This window comes from Perca flavescens, chromosome 21 (genome assembly GCF_004354835.1).
Source record: "Perca flavescens isolate YP-PL-M2 chromosome 21, PFLA_1.0, whole genome shotgun sequence".
Classification (NCBI taxonomy): domain Eukaryota; kingdom Metazoa; phylum Chordata; class Actinopteri; order Perciformes; family Percidae; genus Perca; species Perca flavescens.
Window position 1 is genome coordinate 18574564 of NC_041351.1, and position 22314 is coordinate 18596877.

Sequence of the window (22314 nt, forward strand, 5' to 3'; positions counted from 1 at the left end):
AAACTTTAGTAAGCATCTAGGACTGGTAAACACACTTATATTTTAAGAAATCAACAACCACATAAGCATCTAGGACCGGTAAACACACTTATATTTTAAGAAATCAACAACCACATCACGCCAAGTAGCTTGAAGGTGCAGCAGATACTTATTTTTTCTCTTCTAATTTATGATTTGAAATGAACCTCCTCTAATGCTCCACCTGAGAGTTTGTTCCCTCATGCTGCAGCAGAAATAGAATCGACCTATATTCTCTGCCATCTAAGATAAAGTTGCAAATAAATGTGCCTCATTGACAGAAGTCCTGTAAATGGGCTGGCATAGAAACTCGATCCTGTCCCAGGATCCTGTTTCTCTGCTGGGTCACTGCAAGAACTCCTCGGTCCAGCACACTGCTGAAGCTCTGCCAGACACCCCAGTCCTCCCATCACAGGGCTACGTCTCTGTCCTCTGTCTGCCAGAACCTCTGATCCAGCTGTGTCCCGTCTGTGCGCCCCCAATATGCAATCCACTCCAATGAACATTTCTGGGCTGTAGTGGTTAAGCCCACTGTGCCAAAGAGCTGGTGACGGTGACTGGTACTGAACCAGTCACTGCTGTCCTGATGCCAGTTAAACGTGAGAGTAAACAAATGCCCTGTAAATGTTCCAAAAGACCAAATGTTTGGAGGTATTAATTCCCTATCTTTACTAACTGTATGCACAATTTTGAGGTAATTGTACTTTATTTGAGTATTTCCATTTAATGCTACATTGTACTCCACTACATTTGAGAGGGAAATATTAAACATTATACGTATATATGTATTTTTTAATAGCTGCAAATTACTATCCAACAGTGTTAAGAAGCGGTCAAAATGACTCCCATTCCCAGCCAACTACAACATGCAGTATGGGCTATAAAGATCCAATAAGATCATAGTATAACACTGAAAGGCGCTATTCTGCATAATGAGTAGTTTTACTAAGTACATTTTGTTTCTTAACTAATACTTTTACTTAAGTTCATTTTGAAAGCAAGACTTTTACTTGTACTTCTTAGCCACAGTTACATTACTGTTAAAGTATTTTAGAGTGAAATTTATTTATAAAACTCAAATGACTCAGGTCAAATACTGTACATCATAGACTGTTTTATGGCCGTGATGAGCTTGTTTAAAATTATGTTAAGTCAGCATGAGCAAAGTCTAAACAATTTATGGTTTTGAATATTAAAATAATATATAAATCTTCAAAGAAAATTGATAAAAATCATGTGTTAATCATGATATAAGAATTAATTTCTTTTAACAAACAAAAGGCTTTTGAGTTCAAATAATGATTTTTTGACATTAGAATATCAAAAGTACAATATTTCAATTTAAAAAAATATAATAATTCATCGATTACATTCTAATCTAACAAATCTATTACTCCTAGTGTCTGCGAATAGGTTTAATATGCTACGTGTTTAATATCTTTCTAACAGATTTCTTGTGTTGTTCTTACATAGAAGTGTAACAAATAAAACTAGTTATTCCAGAGGACATACATGAGGGGGTCCCCAGTATATTCTCTGTCTTGTAAAAGGGGTCCTTGGCTGAAAAAAAGTGTAAACATATGATTCACACCAAATGACCCCATCTTAGGTGTCAAATTGAGGTTGCCAGAATGACAAACACTTCATTTGCACAGTGGAAAGTTGCTCAGGCTGTTAATTGGAGAAACCAAAGCCTCCCGGCCCCCTGGACAGACTGGACTTCTCCCAGTGCTCAATTTAACATCATAACACCAGGCCCATGAGAGGATTCTGCTCATCTGTTGACAAGAGTCTTGCTGGGTGTAAGCAGGAAAAAAACACTTTAGTATATTTATTTGTACACTCTTCCGGCAGGGAAAGTCACGTAACAGAGAGACAAGATTTAATGTATTAAAGATTTATTACAGCACTTTCCCAAAAAAGTACAACTCATGATTCTAAACACATAATGTCCCTGTATCAGTCTTGTAATCTACTGTAGCTAGTAAACATTATAAAAAGAGGTCCACCCTGAGATTATCACCATCCAACAAGTCAGAGAGGCCACGCATGTTTATGAAGACTTGACCAGCGCAGAAAACTCTGGAAAAAAGAGAGAATTTTAGACATTTTTTTATTCTGCTGTTACACATTTATTTGGTAATAATCATCCTCTTATTTCATTAAACTACAACAACTACAAACATGACCTAACAGACTAAAGTGTGTGGCTCTGGCAGTGACACTTTGTATGAGATGATTGTTGTAGCTACACTTAGGCTGCCTAGCAACAAACACAGGGGGTGAACGAGTGGTAAATTTACAGCAAAGGATAACTTAATTTTTCAAGGGAGGTTTTCTCACAGTTTTGACTATTTCGCTGATGGATTCCTTTCTGGTACTTTGTTTTCAAATTGTTTTACACCAGGGCCTGTATTTAAATGAATGTAAAATCTTGGACATAAAAAAACAATACATACGTTTTTTTTATTTAGTTTTGCTCCTACTGACAAACATAAAAGAATATTCATCACATTTCTTGCAGTACAAAAACAAAGGTGAGTACACACTATCTGACACATGCCTTACAAATGATCAACTCTCACTTTGTAAGAAATGCATTGACAACAAGACACAATACCTAATAAAGCAGAAATAAAAGCAGACCCCTGATCACCATCTACAGTGAAGTGCTCCTCAGACCTGCATACCTTCCCGGCCGATCTTCCCGTCTCCGTCCGAGTCTCCCTCCAGCAGGAAACCTCTGGTCTCAGCTGCAGTCAGGAGCCTCGCTCCTTTGGAGAAGTTCTGCAGGAACAGCCTGATGAAGAGCAGGGATGATGCCCCACAGTGAGAAAAAGACACCAAACACACCAAACAGAATGGATACCACAATAATGCAGGAAAACTATCAACAGTTTGGTAAAATACAGCTTGACACATGAATTATTCTTGGAACAGAATGTATTTATGTTTTTTTCTGTTTAGAAAACTCAACTGTAACTCATCCTGTTCTATAAAGCCACTTTTGTCCTGGTCCAAAATCTTAAAGACCCTCTCGATCTCTGTTGGAGTTTTCTTGGATAAACCCACTGTTTTGAAAAACATCTTGGGGCTAAAGGAATCCTTCGCTGAAAGTAAAATCACAGATGCAACTTTAGATTAGATCTCATTCAGTTAGAATGATGATGTCCCATACTTTCAGGTTTCCTGAAACTACAGTGACATCCAGAAACAAATGGCTTGCATCCTGTCACAAAGAGCAAGACCTGTTCATTTCAATGCCCCAATCATCTCCTCACCTTTACAAGCGTTAATAGCCGAAGTTATGTCTGATGCTGCGAGAAAGTCGGTGATAGACATGGTGGAGGAGACTCTGTTGTGGTGGGTGTTGCAGCCTGGTGCAATATATGACCATTGACGGGCAAAAAAGTGCTACTATTGGTGACAGTGAATAGGCTTCAACCCCCCCTTCCCCTGGTGTCAGAAACCACCAGTGTCCTTCTGTCTGCTGTCACCTGCAGCTGACCACTTTAGCAAACACTGTGTGTGTGTGTGTGTGTGTGTGTGTGTGTGTGTGTGTGTGTGTGTGTGTGTGTGTGTGTGTGTGTGTGTGTGTGGAATTGCACAACTGTGTCTTCTAGAGTGGTTTCTCCAGAGGTCAGAAGTCATAGTTGATTTAAAATCTACCTAAACAGCGTCTGTCTGTGAACAAAACCCACAGTCAGTGAGGTTATGTTTGGTGCATCGGGAGGGAAGCCTGGCTGGCCTGCATTTCCTCTTCTCTCGTGTTGCCAGCCAGTCACAGTCACTGCCTGGCCTGCTTGTGGTTGTCCCTGGCAGTGTTTCCGCAGGCTGTAAACATCCTGTTATTATGGCCTCTGTCACTTTCAGGCTGTGCTCCATGGAGCTGTCTGCACTCACAGTCACCTTGTTCCCACATGCTACATTTAGCATACGAAGAGCTCTGCTCTCAAAAGAGTGGTTGCTCATTTTACAAAGATGCTGAACATGTTATAGAAATATGATGACAATCACACTCACACACATAAATGTACATAACTATTAGCTAATTTACTTACTAACTCAGGTTACAATATTAAAACTTAAGCAATGTGTCAACTAGTAAAGTAAAGACTGTGCAAATAGGTTGCTAGTCCAATTGAAAGCAGTCAACCATGTTAACAGGAAGTCACACATAACTTGCAAAAATAAAATTTTTCGGGGTGCCTACCAATCATTTGTAACTGTAGGTATGACTTTGTTTCATCTATATGGAAAAATATGGCAGGGAAACCCAGCTTTTTAACCTCTGTGGGGTCGTTGTCAAGATGATTTATGTTATAACTAAGCTAAGTCTGTACTTATAAAGAGATGGTGCAACTGTTTTCTAACATGCGTTCATCAGGAAATAATGTTCAAAATGGATGAATCATATGTTTGATCAAAACATTTAATTAACTGGTCAAATGAAAACGTCATCTTGCTAAATAGAAATGTTTCATTGAATTTAAGTGATGCGTTGAATCTATTTAATATGATCTTTGGGGGGCGCCAACTTGGCGCATTTTCAAATTCCAGGGTTTAAAATAAATACATTTGGAGACAGTTTATCCAGCTGCATTTAGGGTTAAAGTCATGTCTTAGGGTTGATGTCATACCTGCTGAACACTGGTTGAAATAAAAACCTTAAAACACCATGTGGACACAACAAAAATGACCTGATGGGGACAGCATTTTGAGTCACGTTTCTGTGTGAGGCTGAGCCGTGCTTTTTTTCATAATTTGTATTTTTGATAATCACAGGGTTTCCCATTGAAACTGCAAACACAAGACAGCATCAACTAATGGCATTCATACAAAAAATTTATTTGCAATAAATCAGTGGATGGGAGTCTCTGGAAAACCCCTGATGAGGAATTCCTACACTTGCAGGTGGCTTGGCAGTTTGCAACTATTACATACAGGAAATGGAGTGTGGTTAGCTGGCAAAGTTATAAACTTTTGTTCTGACAAAACACAAACCCTCCTCGCAGTATCTCTCTTCATCACATTTGACCCCTTTTGTGTAAGTGAAATGCACTCGATGGGACTTTTGTCAACCTTTCCTGCTCGCTAATGCCATTATGATACGAAAAGCAGTGTTTTCCACAGTTTTAATCCACATATGTCTTTATCGCTCCCATGTGTGAGGGGCTGCTGGAGCACTGGAGTGACTGCGTCATACCGGCCTTAACAGGCAGCGCGTGTGGGCCCAAGGCCTAGCAAGAGTGACGTGAGCCTGGTTTCCTCAGGATGGACTACAGTGAGGCCTGGCGCAACCAGAGGGGCCGAGGAACGACACAAACATCCTCTGCTCCCCCTCACGTACCTGCCCCCCTCAGCCTTGTCCCTTTCCTCGCTCCGATGCTTGTTTTCAGGAAGACCAGGCTTCCTGCGTGATGGAGCGGGGGATGAGAGGAGGAAGAGGGGGATGGGACAAAGAGGAAAAGATGGATAGGGATGGGGGTGACGGTCCTGTGCACTTATTGATTTGGGGGAGTTTGTTGCTTTGGTTGTTTTCTTGACAGGCACAGGCAGCTGGAAGGAGTCTAGGAAACGTGCACAGGAAAAGATTACAGTACAAATCTTTTGCGTTAATGGAAAACTTGAACTTTTTTTTATGTCTTGCACCTGAGAGAAGTCTTGATCCATGCGAGGGAAGCAGACAGGGAGTAGCTTAATGCACCACTGGGCTTAATTTGAGGGAAATAAGTACTTTTTGTGTACATATAGAAATCACACAGGGACCTGGACATGGAATTATCTACTTTTACATCCCTGACATACAAACGGTCCTGCTTTCTTCTTCCATTTGTGTTGGGAAAAAGTGAGCAATGGGACAATCAGCACAGGGCATGGAAACCAGCAGAGGTAAGTATTACACAAACAGATAGTAGGTGGCATTTTACACAAATGAAAGAACCAGACAGTGTTGGATACATTCTTGTTATGCACTGAATTGGTTTGTACAAGTCTGCGTATCCATGATATATAGATACAAAGCATGCAACGCTTATCCTATGATTAAGTGAGCTGGTAGACATTCAGCATGTTATTCAAGGACACTTTGACAGGATGTATCATAGATGCATTCAGACATTCTGGCTTTAATGGGGATTTATTGTGTGAGATTTGGCTTACAAGAATCAGTCCTAAATAAACTAATCACGTAAATGTATCTTTTAGGTAAAAGCCTAAATAGATCAACTACAAAGTTTTTCAAATGAGCAGCATGGTATATTCACTGTAGAGACAGCCTGTGGTGTTTGTTTCTCACTATATTTATTTTTGTCCTTCCTTCTCTTTCTATCACAGTGTAGGTGACTTTTGCAGACTATATTGCATCACTAGTGCTCATATCTTTACAATATAGGTAATGAACATAGCTAGGGTAGTTAGCTAGACAATGAACCCCAAATTGCTCCCCATCACAGCTTTGCCACCACTAAGTGTGTGGATGGGTAAATGAGAGACATTGTGAAGGAATTAGTCCATCTCAGGTTAAAGAGTGCCATATCTGTGCACCCCATTCACCATTAAATCATTTTTACGAGTACTTCTACACTGGTTTAGTTCGAAATGTTGCTCTAGATATCTTTTGTGGAGGATGTCCACCCCAAAGAAACATTTATTTTGTTTTTGTGTTTATGCGTTAAGCTTTGGTTTCCTGCATGATCATTTACATTTGACTGCTACTCATTCGTATAGACGACTAGGCTAGTCTGTCTGTCACCACTTACGCACGCTAAAGTAAATGTTTGCGAAGTCCGAAAAGTTAAATAGTGAGCTGTGTATTTTTTCTGAAATATTTTGAATATCCTGGTTAGAACAGAAACAGGAGGAACACGAGGATGGGAAAATGTTTTGCCCATGTTGTGTTTCTCTAGATGGATATTTGTCAGTAAACCTTTTGGTTATTTGTTGATGTGGCTGTGGTTGTTGCTGTTTATCCTAATGAGTGCATGACTATCTTCCCTCACACCTGTTGCTGTATGTCCTGATGGGTTCACTGCCCTGTTAACAACCTACACATCTTTACATCTTTGCATTATGGAACAGGACAGTTATTGACATCAATAAATCCATTTTTATGTGCCATTCATGAGAAAACTTGCCTTTTCCTTGATGTTGACAGAGATCTTTAACCTTCTCTGTGTGGAAAGAATAAATATAAAAGGTGTTCAGAACATGTGTCAGATTTCTGTAGAAACTATTTATCTTGATGGCCATTTTAATTCAGATGGTTGACTATGTCATCAGGTTAGACTTGTCCCGCTGCATGCTAAACTAAATCTCTAGTCCCTTTGTAACGTCTCAAGCGTTTGACATCTCAGACAGACAGAAAGATATGTTCATCTATACATGCATCCCTGAGGAAAGTGGTTGCTCCTCCTTTTTACTGGGCTCAGTTACTGCCTGTTCTATTTCTATCCGACCAGCTGTGGTGTGGCCATGCAAGTGACAGTCTCAAATACAGCCCAGACCCCTCCAACACTCACTTTGAGCCCCACCCTCCACCGCCCACTCTACCTAACAGCTATATCTCACTCCTCTGTTTTGGCACCAATCTTTCAATCTGTGTGGTTGTCTGTGGCATTCACTGTGTCTGTGCCTGTGTCTCTGTATGCATGTCACTCTCCTTTCTACTCTGTTTTGATATGAATCACTCAAGACTGGATGGGTGAGAGTTTGCATCCATACATGCATAACATATTTTGTGTATGTATACTGTACTGTACTGTACATGGGCCCATGCTTGTAGCTACAGTGTGCATGTTGTTGCCTTTTAGTTGCCTTATATTTTTAGATTTCTCTCCAGTGTTGGCCTGTGGCTAACTTGAATCTTTAATCACTTTACCATTAAATAAAAATGTAGTAATAAGTGTAACTCCAAAGTGCTCTTTTCCCCCTGGAAGTCTTTGATTTCATATGTAAAAATGACTGTAAAAATATGATAGTCGGAACCGAAGCTGCCAAAATTAAAAAATAACTAAATAAATGACTTGATCAATTAATTAATATGTCATCAAAAATAATATAAAAATAAATGTTAATGTAAATTAATGAATTGATCAAATGTGACATAAATTGATATTTCTGTTTTAACTAGCTTCTTAATGTATTCATGTATTTATTTATGTATTATTTTCCCTTTGCATTTCCCCCCTATTTATTTCCCCAAATGTATTTATTTTGCGTAGTATTTCTTATTATATTTATTTCGTTTTTCATTATTATGCAAATGAGGGGGCTATCATTCAAAGTGAGTCAAGAAGCAAATTAAAACAATTTATAAATTAATTAATGCCTATTCTTTTAAAATATTATTTTGCCACATTGAATGATATATTGTAATTAATTTATCAAGTCATTTATTTATTTTTTATTTTGGTAGCTTCCGTGCTTCCTGCAGCTATTTCTCTCTAATGTGTCCTGGTTCCTCTATTTCATATCTGTTTGAGCTGTGACTAGGAGAAAATCCTGACTCATTACATTTTTGACTTAAATGTGCCGCTTCTGTGAAATTGGATCAGGGCCTGATGAATACCAGCCAGCTTAGGATGCAAGTGATAGGATCTATGCTAGGACAAGACAGGGTAAGGGGGTCGGTGGGTTTGGGCGGGAGGAATTAGGGACTCCCTTGGGTGTAGGAGATTGCAGCAAAGATAGTGGTGTCAGGAAGAGAGACTTGGTCTGGATTTATAGGTGTACTGGACTGATGGATGTACGACAGGGGCGATTCTAGGATCAAATCATTAGGGGGGGCTCAGCCCCTAATGAGAATGGGACACAGATACAGTGCCTTGCAAAAGTGTTAACTCTGAGCTAGCTAATGAACAACAACGTCAGCTAAGGTTTTTTCACACTATTAACACTATGATGGAACTAAACCTGACACTTTATACGTCACAGTAATAACGACCAATTTGACACAATGTTCTAACATTCAGCAATTTTAGTTGCTTACGTTTCAATTTGGGTTCTAATCTGCCATGAAATTACCAACTTCTTCTCTGGGGACTATACCAACGTTTAACTTTACAACCGCACTCCTGCTCTCCCTCTGACAGATTAGATAGAGACTCAACCAAGGCGGGAGTCTGGCACAACCACCTCCGATTGGCCAAAACTACATTTCTGTTAACCCTTTCCGTGACCAGGCTACAGGTGCATAGCATTGGTGCCAGACACACAGGATATTAAACCTGTTTCAAGCCCTTTGAACCTGTAATTGCTTGACACGTTCGTAAACTCTTACTTGAAGCACCAAAATTGATAAAAAAAAAAAAAAGAAAGAAAGTTTATTTTTAATTATAATTTTAAGGGGGGCTGAGATGAAATTTAGGGGGGCTTGAGCTCCCCTAAAAAGGGTCTAAAATCGCCCATGATGTACGAGATATAGAAGCAAAGACCTTCCCTTAAATATATTCTTTGTGAACAGCCTGTTCTCCAACAGTTATCTACAAGAGATTTCCCAGCCAAACCAAGTCTCCATATAAGTAAGGGTTTGACATGAAAGCATAGTGTCCTGTTTCCTGTTCCTATAGTGTGAGGTAGTGTGATATACTCCTGGGTGGCGCCAGATTCCCAAATAAAGATATTTATGTATATTCCAGTGCCACATGTGTAAACCTCATCACATTTAAGATTAGCTGCTGAAATAGATCCACTCTTATCTGATCAGGGTTGTGTGTCTGTGTGTGTGTGTGTTTGTGTGTGTGTGTGTGTGTGTGTGATAATGAGAGCTCTGTCAACGAGCGCTCAAACCCAGCTCCTCCATAAACACTTTAAACCAGTCAAGGAGGCCCACAGCTGTCTGGGCCTGCGAATGCTCAACTGTGTGTGCCTATGTGAATGTGTCAGGTCAGAGGTCAGGGCCAAGCTTTTCAACACTTTTTCCACTGTCTTTTTTGTTTCACCCATCAGCAGTCCTGACATTTCAAGTCAGTTCTTCCTCACTTGTGTGTGTGTGTGTGTGTGTGTGTGTGTGTGTGTCAACTGTGTGTTAACTCTGTCTTATGGCTGAAATATCATTTCACCCTGCTTAGTTGCTCCCTTAGCTGTGGTTTGATTACAGGCCGGGATGAGGTAAGTGTTTACATACATACACAGTTGCAGTCATTGCTCAACCTTTTAGAGTGCAGAACCAGAAATGGGCCCACATGAAGTGACAGACAGGCACAGGCCTTTCACCACTGGCTTTAGTACCAGACTGATATAATAGTTTGAGTGTTAAAAGCTGTTTTCTGTCTCAGTCTTTGCTGCTTGTTCAGTAACACGACTAGTGCAGATGCGATCAGAGAACTGTACATGTGAAAGCAATAAATGCAAAGGAAAAGGAAGCAGTTTTGACTTTGATTAAGTCTTAATCAAAGTTAAAATGTTTTCCTTTATCCCTTAATCATTAAGGGACATCATTTTTTTTTTTAACATTGTCATTGCTATGGCCTTATTGTTCTTAACAAGGGTCACAGTTTATGCTTGTGTGTGACATCCTCCACCTTATAACCCCCACTGAGGCCAACTGCTGTACTCTTATGCAGTCTAGTGGTTGAACACTGCAACGACATATGCCGTAGAAAAGGTTTTAACTAATTGAAAACAACATGCTGATGGATTCATATGTGTGTGTGAGTGTGTGTGCGTGTGTTTGCTCTTCATTTGTAATGATCTATACATGCAGACACTGCAAAAATAACAAATATGTCCTATAAATAATTTAGGCGCAGCAACACTTTCCACTCAATGTAGGTGTAGCTCTTGGTACAAGCATTTATTTTGAAATTCTAAGTTTTCATATTTGTTGAACTGAGAACTTAATTAACACAGTGTGTATAGTGTAAACCAGCATTCTCTGCTATAAAAATGTTATCTACATAAATATTGTGCATTAATGTGTATTACTTAAAGGGTCCGAACATCTTTTTTTATTTTTTTGCATAACTTTGGAACTTGTATTTAGTGAATTAATAAGTATTGACAGTGTCACAGCTGAAATAAAAATCCATGAAAATGAGAGCTTTACAGCGTGCACTTTTGTTCAATTTCTACTACTACATTTTGATCCACTATCCTGCAATTGCAAGTCACTATTATTTATTAATGATTACAGTGTAATGAAAGCACTCTGAAATTACATAAAAACACCCTAACTGAACACACTTTACGCCAAGCAGAACTTCTATTTGGTGTGTTTTTTCCTCATTGAACACTTTCATTTTTGTCTTTCAGCAGGGTCTTATTCTGCCGTGTCAGACACACTTTGTGTAAACATGATATGCATTTCTCCCTCTGTCATGAAATGGATTCTATATGGTGAATGATGGACTAATAAATGAGTCTCAGTAATCCATGCTCTTATAGCACCAGTAAAATAAATGCATATAGACTTACGCCCGCCCATCCAAACCCTCCCACCAACACAGACCCACCCTCCTCACCCAGCTTTCTTTCTCTCTCCTCCTATCTCTGTCTCTCTACACATTTTCATACAAACACACACACTCCCCCTCTCTTTACACACACACACACACACACACACACACACACACACACACTTCTCCCAATATGGCAGTGCCCTTGGCAGCAGTGATGCTAGTTCAGGCGGGCAGAGTCCCAAGGTCTGGACTGAGGAAGAGCAGGTGTACTGCTGTCAACAGAGGCTCATAAATACTCTGCCAGCAATCCGAGTGATCCGAATGGATTACACGTTTATGTCATCATATTAAAGACACTCTGTCAGCAAACACTTTTAAGATCCTATAATCTCCCGCCTAAGAGAAAAGTCTACAAAGAGCTCACCTCTGTGCAGCACAGCTTATGCTGATCTGCAACAAATTAGTTATTCAAATTACAACCAGATGCAGAGCTGCACCAGGCTTCTAACATTTATAATGTAAAGGATGCATAAAAAGTTCCCCAGCTTACTTTAAATGCTTACTAAAGGGGGCATTGCTACAGTTTTATTACTGTCGAAGCCACGCACCATGAACAAATATGTACACAACAGTGACATGTTTACCGCTCTGTGTGTTGTTATTTTAGTGTCCCGTTTCACTCCCTCTCGGCCCCTCTCCTCTGCAGCCGTAAGACCCTGCTGTGTCCAAATAAAGCCTGCAAAGAGCACTACCAGCGTTCTGACTGGATGTTTCGCTTTACCATATTACCCACAGTGCTTTGCAGTGCCCCATTCCATTGTCAGTGACTTCAGCTCCATGTGTCCCTCTTCAGGCCTTGAGTCTATCCTGCATGCTCAGAATAAGCCCAATGATCTCCAATTACCCTCCTCTCACGGATTGTTTGGTGTCACTCGCCGGCTGGATATGATGATTCTGCGCCTGCAGTGTAAAAGGATAGCTCTCCAGTTCTCTAGGCGTGTACTGTGCACGTTACAACTCAATCGGAGCAATGAGATATAGCAGGACCAAACCAACTAATTAAAAAAATTCAAGCTAAAGGGCCACTTAAGTGCTTGGGCTTGTTCTCACCCTCTTTGGCACAACAGACACATTCTTTATTCTAGTTCACCTGTTGATACCCCCAGGGTCAAGTTTCCCTGTATGCTGCAGGGAATTGTGGGATTGAGACATTTCTCTGTAGGCATGACGAGAGAGTTGGCAAACTGTATCACTGGCTGATTGGAAACAATATTAGCTCACTTGATGGCTTTCAGCACACCTCTGGCTACAGTAGCCGAGTAGATCAGTGGAGAAACGATATTGACTGCTTTCTCCTGCTTAAATTAACTACAGCAGATAATAAAATACAAGGAGTCGGCTTCCTCAGCTTCCACCCAGTCAGTCAGAAGGCCTGAAACCAAAGACTCATTCACTCATATCACTCATTCATATGACAGTTGGATGCAGAAGTTGTCGAGATATCAGATTATGACCAACTCAGACCGCACACATCAATCATTCCTCCGATGTGAAAATAGAATGTGCCGGACCAAGCTCTCTCATTTTTGCAACAGTGAGAAAGGCTTTCAGCTCCGGCGACTGTATCACATCCTCACATATACTGCTAAGTCCAGTGAAAAAAGAGTTGACTATATTGAAACACTGTACCATAAACAGTCAGAGTGCACCGGCTGACCTGATATGGGGGACGGTTGCTGGGTGACAGGATGCCTCGGAGGACAACTATTACAGGGAAGTGACGGGAAGGGAAGGGGGAAGGTTAACAAAAAGCAAAATAAGAGAAAAGGCAGGAAGGGAAGGAGAAATACAATCACTCATTCTGAAATACCATCTGTCCTTCTCTATGTCTATTTTCTCTTCTCTTTTGCTTCAATTCCCTTCTTATCTATTTCATTCCCCCTCTATTGGGAACCAGAGGTGGACAGAATGGTGCCACTGTTGCCTTCTGGGAACAATGTCCTGATGCTGTCTGGGTGTTTAAAGCAGAACTCCAGCATCAGTGATTTTGTTGCCAGGGGGGAGGACTATACCAGCGGGATTTTCCCAATCAATGTGGATTTCTGGAAGTTACATGATGACAATGATGATAATGATGATGATGATGATTATGATGAATAGACTACAACAGTACAACTGACAGCAGCAGCAAATGTACAGGAGCGTGTACAGTAGCAACAGGAATGGTAGTAGTAGAGTATACAGTGTAACAAATGAAATGATGTAACAGCAGTAGCATCAGTAATATTTCTGTTACTATAAGTAAAAGTTGTGATGTGATAGCTACATCAGTGGCAGCAACAGTACTGTAGTTAAATGTGCGGGCCCAGTATCTCTTAGCCAAATGTCTTATTTCCTGGTTAGTTTTTTGTTGTTGTGGAAAGCCTGACAACACTGGTCTGCTGCAGTTCTCTCTTCAGTGTTGGCTACAGCTGCCTGCTGCTGCTGTTCTGCTTTCAACCTCTGGAGAGAGCTAACATTCACTGTTGCACCTGGTGAGACCATGCACCAAAAAGAGACTGACGGGCTGCTCAAATACAACACACACTTCTAGAACCCAAAAGTTTTTTTTCCTGTATGCAGTTGAATTTGAAATCTGACGATTTTTCAGGGTAAAGAACTGATCTTATTCCGTTTAGATGAGATTATGGTCTTCCTTTAGACTGAACTCAAGTAATTTCTATATTAAAGATGTGTTGTAATGAAATGACTGGGACATAATCACACATTGTAACACTTAACTCTGGTATACACATTTGGCAGAATGAATCTGATTTGAACAACCATTCATATCAAAAGAATGAAATGAATTGCCTTGACGAGTAGGTCGGTGATAATCAGTAATGATTTTATAAACGCGTGGAAGGGGTCCTTATGATTGGAAACAGAACTCCTTAAGACAAATGTAGCCTTGTTAATATTGGCAAAGAATGCACAACAAACTAGAGGACTCCTTCAATTAATTGTGAGTTCACATCCTGGAAACCAAATGATTCTTTTGTTCTTGCATTAATATGACAGTTGCCAATTGTTCGGCTTCAGCCATACTGTTGTTTGCATGAAGTATAATGTCTGTATTGTAGAATTTTTAAGTGATATCCTCTCCGCTGTTACTCTCATGCAGGCAGTTGTGTTACATTAGACCAGATAAGTTATCGATCCCCATCTTGCACTCTGCTGCTGCAGAAAGGCCAGCAGCCTCCAGAGAGTGTACTGGAGCTCTTTGTCCTTTCTCTGTCCTCACACCTTTTCTCTTCCTCTTCATCACCTTCTTTCACTCTTCTTTCAACCCCCTTACCTCCTCCGATCTACTCCCCTTATTTCATTTCCCCCCTCATTTATTCACTCTCTACCCTGCCTGAGCCCCCCCCCACCCCTCTCTTTTTCTGTGCATCCCTCTATCTATCTCCTCTCTCTCTATCCATATGTTTAGCTTGTCTCTTTCCGTGTCCTCAATAAGGTGTCCGCCGTGCAGTACGAGCCGGGGGAATGAGTGGGGCTTGCAGAATGCAAGGTAGGAAAAGAACTATGCTGGTGTCATGCGTGGTTGGATGCAGAGATTAAATGTGTTGCAACACATTTTGCAGCATCATGATGCAGCAAGATTTTGAAGCATTGCATATCAGTTCATAGCCCTGTTCCTCTCTTTCCTTTCAAAGAGTTAAAATACTTCAGGGATGGAGCTACGTTGGTGATTTCATTGGATGGTTTGAATTGGCTTACTAAAAGGAGATGCAGTGACAAAGGAATCAAGAAAAGGTATTATTTTGATTTTTATAGCTGTAATTGATGGAATGTTTTTGTATCCTTTTTGCTTGTTGTGGTGATAGTGGGACTTGTGGGTTTTATTATAATCTGTCTTTCCCCAGAGCCCACCTGTTACACAGTGAGGTGTTAATTTCCCCGAAAACAGGGCAGATTACAGGCTTCACATGTGTGGCTGTGCATGTGTGTGTGTTGTGTGTGTGTGTGTGTGTGTGTGTGTGTGTGTGTGTGTGTGTGTGTGTGACCATGCAGTAGTGTATGTGTGTGTGTCCTTTTACATCTTTTACGTCATAGCTGCTGTGAGTCAGCTTCTCTCTTCCTTTCCTGAGTCACTCATTCAGCCGTTGCTTGGTTACTGCAGAGCGGTAAAAGTTTCCTATTGCGTCTTTGTCTCCGCGGATGGATGGGCCCCGATATTTATTCAGGCTCTGGAGTGAGTGGCCAAATAACGTATGTGTCTGTGTGCATGCATGCGTTTGTGAGTGTACTGTTTCCTCCAACGGACAAAGGCTGATGAATCAGTTTCAGTACATCCTGTTGTTAACAGACACTCAAGGGCTGTCTGTGCACTGCCTCTTAAAATGTCCAATGAATTCAAAACATAAGAGAAATAAGAAATTGCAATGAGATTGTATTTGTCTGTAAGAGGAGATTATCTTGAAACAAAGCCTAGATATGATCTTAGGACAAAGTATAACCTTTGGCCAGGCACCAAACAGTCACTTTATACTTTATACAATGTAATACTGTCAGTGTTGGGCAAAATCCATAAAAAGATATATGCCACCAACACTGTTGACTATTGTTGTGACACAACTCTTCTATTGATATACAGTATGCCACTTACAAACATCATGTCGCCCAGTGGCAATTAAAACTTCTGCAGATGCCATTTAAAACTGGTAGCTTATTGTATTGGCAGATAACCACTCCTCTGATGTAACTGTCATTCACATAATTCCCTATTGTAAGTGGTAATTGAGTTATCTAAAGCTAGACCAGGCTAAATATTAGTCCTCCACAACTAACATAGCCAGCGTACTTGTTGGACTCAGACAAGGTCTAAATGACCAAACTAATATTAAATCTCATATGTATCATATGTGTTTCTGGCCACATTAAGTCCATTATTTACTCTCTTTTAGCTCTGTTTTTGGTCTCTATCTATTAGCTGCTAAATGGGGGCAGGAAAAGCACAGGTGTTACTAACAACAGTAACAATGGCTCTCTTCTATTCAAGTGAGCTAAATAGAATTCATCAGCGTTAATTGTTAATTTGATCATTTACACCTGTGCTTTTCCTACTGTGACATGTCAAAATGTATTAAGTGAAAAAAGCTTATTACCATAAGGAACAATAGCAAATACTTCAAAAGAACTTATTTAATATATTGGAATTATTTGTTAAACTCCAAAAAGAGTTAGATTTCCTTTACTTGTTCGTTTCGAGATGATGAACAGAACCAATTTAAATACAATACAAGCCTGAATGAGTAATTGTGCATCATTCATATAGGAATGAAGAGCTCCAGCTGTTGATATCCTCAGGTCAGATGATCCAGGCCGATGAAGAGCTGCAGGCGATCACCTGCATCCTGGATCAAAGAGGAAGTGCAACCCCTCAGTTATGGAGGAACAGTGACTGCAGATCGAGCTTGGTAACGCGGCCTCCGCCTTTCTCTACCTCCCCTCGACACCGTTGTGTTCCGCAGGAGCCCCCACATCATTCAACGCTCACTTCTTTAGCTTCTTTTGTCTCAGAGTGCCCAAAGGAGGCCCCGTGGACAAGACTTATTTTAAATATGCAGGACATTTTCATTTTGATCAAAAAGAATTTAAACATTATCACTCAACAGGACACTGTTACAACGGATCAGCAAAATAGGTTCATCATTTTCTGTGATGAGGACATACCACTACAACGTTTTGGTGACATTTGCTACACTGAGGATTGTGGGACATCGAAAGGGGATAGTGGTTGGCATATCAGCGATAACAACTCCACTGCCCGCGGTCGCAACACCAACAACTCTAATGGGAATCAACATGAACTGGTTATCAGAGACAATTTTATCAACCTTAAAAGTCTTCAGAAATCCTGTCATATCTCCAACGCTCCAGGAGTATTGTCTGGGAGGGACACAAATCTAAAAAAGAGGAAGAGTGTGTCCTTTAATGATGATGTCATGGTCTACCTGTTTGATCAGGTACTGTTATCCTGTAGCTTGGTGGGTTTGGGGCTTTGTTTTTCACTGGGCATACTATAAAGGTTGAATACTTACTGACCACTGTATTGATCCAAACCAATGTTATGACACTTGCTTTGTTTCCTATTTAATATCCACTGACTATCCACTGTTACTATTCTTAGGAGAGTCCCACCGTGGAGCTGCACTCTGAGGCCTGCACATCTCTGCCAGATGTCACATTAGAAGACAGTGGTACTATATTGAAGGATGATATCAGTGATTCTGCATGTTTTATCCTATTAACTACACGCTGTGCATACTTAACATTACTGCTGACCATTCTGCAGTGGTGAAAATTAACTAAGTTAATTTACTCAAGTACTATTTAAGTAACATTTGAGGTACTCTGCTTGACTGTTTTTTTCCCATTTCATACCACTTAAAAAATATTTGATGTTTTACTCTACTACATCAATTTGACAGGTATATTACCAGTTACTTTAGAAATTAAGATTTTGATTACAAAACATATGATGAGTTCATAGTATGATGCATTGTTATAGATTAAACTACCCAGCACTACATAACACACTTTCAATTAACTCCACCATGACCAGCTACAACAATAAAATACTTAGACATTAATTCATCGCTAATAAAATACTTTAACGCACTGAGTATTAGTGCGTTAAACTAAAAGTGTAATTGTGCCACTACAAAAAGTATTAGGTTTACTTTTGATACTTCAAGTACATTTTACTAAAAAGAGAAACGTTTTTTTTAAAGCAACATATTCAATGCAGGATTAGTATAGTAGTATAGTGTAGTATTGCAACACTTACTGCAGTAAATATGGTATATCATATTTCGATGCATAACTTTTATTTCCTTCCTCCCAAGAAGTCCAATAGTTTTAGTTTGTGTCAGTGCTTTGCACCGAAATGAGCATTGGCCTTCAATATAATAATACATTTCTGGATGAAAAAGAATAGTGGAACAAGATGTCACAACAGATTATTCAAAACATAAGGGGTTTATTGTTTAAAAAGAAAGACAGTTCTGTTGAATTGACTGTGTTTAAAAATCAGTGATGTTATTGGTTGGAAATGTATAGAGTTTCTTTTACTGGTCCAGCTTGAATACACAGAAATATACTGTAACAATATATAGTATATTTTACAAAAAAACAATCATTTTGTAATTTATTGATAAATAAGGTAATATTTTGACACTAAAATGTTGCTGACAATGTGGAAAAGTTTATCTTTGATTATACTTTAAAGGTGCTCTAAGCCAGAGGTTCCCAACCTTTTTTCCTTGGCGCCCCCCCTACTCATGTCTGAGAAAAGCTGAGCCCCCCCAAAAACCGAAGTTGAGGTAACTCTCGAGATAGAGCCTTACTTTCTTTTTTGATACAGAGCAGTTATCAGCACTGTTACGTTTCTCCGCCATGTTTCATTCATAAAATAGTGATGCCGAGGCGGCAGGAAAGACGAGGATACAACAAAATATATAGTTTTCATACAGACTTTTGTATACATAATATATTTTAGTGTATTATCATAATTTGTTTAACGTGCAAATATTTATTTTTTACCTCAACCTTAAACCAGATAAAGACTCGCGCCCCCCTGTGATCTTTGCCGCCCCCCCTGGGGGTGCCCGGACCCCAGGTTGGGAACCACTGCTCTAAGCGATGTCACGCGTTTTTTAGGCTACAACATTTTTTGTCACATAGAGCAAACATCTCCTCACTATCCGCGAGCTGCCTGTCCCCTGAACACACTGTAAAAAAACGCGGTCTCTGTAGACAGCCCAGGCTCCACAAACGGCAGCAAAAACAAACTGCGCCAAACCTGCACCACCAAACATAAACAGTGTTCCAGCCAATAACCAACAAGAAGGATTTGGGGGTGGGGGTTGGGGGGTTAGTATGCGGAAGGGAGGGGACGGGATGGGGAGGAGGGAGGGGCGAGCTAGCCTCCGTTTTGTTTGACAATACTTTGAATGTCAACAAGAAGTGACGTCACCCTACATCGCTTAGAGCACCTTTAAACTGAAAGGCGTCTGACAATGTAACAAGATCAGGGCGCGACACTACAAGGGTTAACAAACTTTACTGTTTGTCCTGCTAAACCCAGATGCTGCAGGCTATTGACACTTCTTTGTCACTATTTGTGTGTTTTGTCTGCAGGCTTGGAGTGGGAGGATGACTTCTCAGCTTTGGAGAAGAACTGCCATTTTCAGTGTGTCAGACACTCTCAGCAATACTCCCTTTCCCTGCCGACACAGACCAGCACTGCTCTGTCCCGTCGTTTCTTTCTGTCCCAAACCTGCCTGTTCCTCACCCATGTCACTGAGTCAGACCTTGAGCTGTGAGATAAAGGCAAGGCAAGGCAAGGCAAGGCAAGGCAAGGCAATTTATTTATATAGCACAGTTCATACCCAAAGGCAATTCAAAGTGCTTTACATAAGCATGTTTTCCGTCTTGATTTAAAAGAACACCAGGGTTGGAGAAGATCGTAAGTGTTCTAGAAGTTTATTCCATAACTGTGGTGCGTGAAAACTAAAAGCTGCTTCTGCATGTTTCGTACTGACCCTCGAGACGGTGAGTAGGCCTTTCCCAGATGATCTTAGAGCTCTGGATGGCTCGTGACAGAGCAGCATGTCACACATGTACTTTGGTCCCAAACCATTCAGTGCTTTGTAAGTTAATAACAATATGTTGAAACCAATTCTTTGATTTATAGGAAGCCATTGCAAGGCTCTAAGAACAGGGGTGATGTGTCCACATTTTCTGGTTTTAGTGAGGACTTAGGCAGCAGCGTTGTGAATACGCTGCAGTTGCATTTTTTACAGAGACCTGTAAAGACACTGTTACAGTAATCAAGTCTGCTAAAAACAAAGGCATTAACAAGTTTCTCTAAATCCTGTTGAGACATGAGTCCTTTAAGTCTTGCTATGTTTTTGAGATGGTAGTAGGCAGATTTTGTAATTCTGTTAATGGTTTTTGGGTTAAGTCAGAGTCCAGAACTACACTATACAGAAGATTCCTGACAGGTCCTAAACATTAGGGCTTCAAGATGAGCACTAACATTTGATTGTTCATTTTTGGCACCAAAAAGAATTGTCTCAGTTTGGTTCTTATTTAATTGGAGAAATAATGGGACATCCAATCACTGATTTGTTCAATACATTTATTCAGTGACTGCATTGGTTCATAATCCTCTGGGTTCATGGTGATGTAAATATGTGTGTCATCCGCATAATTATGGTAGGATATGTTATTGTTCTTAAGGATGTGAGCTAGTGGGAGCATATAGATGTTGAAAAGGGGTGGACCAAGAATGAAACCTTGGGGAACTCCACATGTCATTGCTGTTCTTTCAGATTTGTAAGGACCAACTGACACAAAATAGTCTCTATCATGTAGATAGGATTCAAACCAGTTAAGGGCTGTGCCAATGAGTCCGACCCAGTCTGTATCTTGTGGTCAAAGCAGCACTGAGATCCAACAGAACTAAGACAGTGACTTTTCCATTGTCTGTATTTAAAAAGATGTCATTCAGTACTTTCATAAAAGCAGTCTCAGTGCTGTGATGAGGTGGAAATCCAGATTGGAAAACATCAAATCAGTTAATTAATGCCAGGAAGGAGCTGAGTTGATGAAAAATGGCCTTTTCGATTTTTCCCAGAAATGCAAGCTTTGATATGGGCCTATAATTCTGCATTTGTGAGGAGTCTAAGTTTTTATTTTTAAAAAGATGAAGGGTTATTTACACACGTATTGAGTTGTAGGTGCTGGTTTTTATGACAGTAGTGGTCAAACACAGTCTTTCTATCACATCTGATCTGCCATCAGCCAAAGGCCAGCTTACTGTCACTATGGCCTAATGTGACATCCACACTTGTTTTTCTTTCAGACAGCCAGCCTTGGACCTAATGGAAAAACTGACTAATCGTCCAGATCTCGTCCTCTTCACATCGAACTCATCTCCCCACCTCCCTCCTCTTTTATGATGAGTCAGGGATTTTAATGGCCTTTTTCTTCCCTCTCTGGTCAAATGGATTCAAAGCACCTGCCGTTCATGACATCACAGCCACGCAGGACTGTGTGACAGTGCATTCAGCTTTCACAGTTGCTTGTATGACAAGATCACAGGCTATGATGTGTTACACGACCAGCTGCAAACCTCTGTGGAAGCTGCTTTTCATGCCATTGGATCTGAGCTGTGAAATAGAAACATAAATGTTGTCAATTCTAATAAACTTATTTAATAAATCATCTTTGTCTGAAATTCTGTGTTATCTTTAAATTGTTGTATTCAAGAAGTTGCAAGTTAATCTTGAAATAAAAGGAATATATGTTGTTTATACAGTTTGTTTTGCTCAAACAGAGCATGCTTGGGGAGGCCCTGTTTGCTTGCCTCATTACTGAAGTGTATTCAGTTCAGAATTTATCAGCGGCTGTAACTGAATAAACAGTGTAAGCCTTAGGGCCAATGGAGCCCGAAACTGAACAAACTAAAAGTAATAGATAATGTTTCCACAGAGCCAGCATCAGCGAGGTTTGGTTGATTAGATACAGTGTACCTGAGGAAGAAACAGAGAACCCGGCAGGACCACACACACACACACACACACACACACACACACACACACACACACACACACACACACACACACACACACACACACACACCACACACACAAACTGTTCAAGGACACCAATAGCTAAAATTGTTTGGGAGCGTCACACCTGTACCTGTGATTGTTGTTATGTTTGTGATATTCTAACATCAGTGTTGCTAATAGCTGAATTATACTGTTGTTCTTTGACATAATTCATAAACTGCTCCTGGGTAATGTCCTGTTTTCAACTGCAGGTTACCAGAAAGTTTATT

General features: G+C 40.3%; 2 protein-coding genes across 4 annotated transcripts; one reads left to right on the forward strand and one right to left on the reverse strand.

Annotated features, from left to right (window-relative positions):
* Positions 1–1981: 1981 nt before the first annotated feature.
* On the reverse strand, positions 1982–3372 carry LOC114547787 (parvalbumin, thymic). The gene is made up of 4 exons (XM_028567195.1): positions 3300–3372; positions 2996–3128; positions 2709–2818; positions 1982–2100 (listed from the first exon to the last, which is right to left on the reverse strand). Exons 1-4 carry the CDS (start codon positions 3358–3360, stop codon positions 2072–2074), a joined length of 333 nt encoding a protein of 110 aa, XP_028422996.1. The 5' UTR covers positions 3361–3372; the 3' UTR covers positions 1982–2071.
* Positions 3373–5544: 2172 nt separating this feature from the next.
* LOC114547785 (uncharacterized) lies at positions 5545–21659 on the forward strand. 3 transcript variants are annotated; one of them, XM_028567193.1, is made up of 7 exons: positions 5545–5910; positions 14917–14970; positions 15116–15215; positions 16738–17428; positions 17593–17662; positions 19605–19821; positions 21334–21659. In XM_028567193.1, exons 1-6 carry the CDS (start codon positions 5874–5876, stop codon positions 19787–19789), a joined length of 1137 nt encoding a protein of 378 aa, XP_028422994.1. In that variant the 5' UTR covers positions 5545–5873; the 3' UTR covers positions 19790–19821; positions 21334–21659. The 3 variants fall into 3 exon arrangements, with proteins under 3 accessions (XP_028422994.1, XP_028422993.1, XP_028422995.1); XM_028567192.1 differs by having other exon boundaries at positions 19605–19816; XM_028567194.1 differs by having other exon boundaries at positions 19605–19811.
* Positions 21660–22314: the final 655 nt, after the last annotated feature.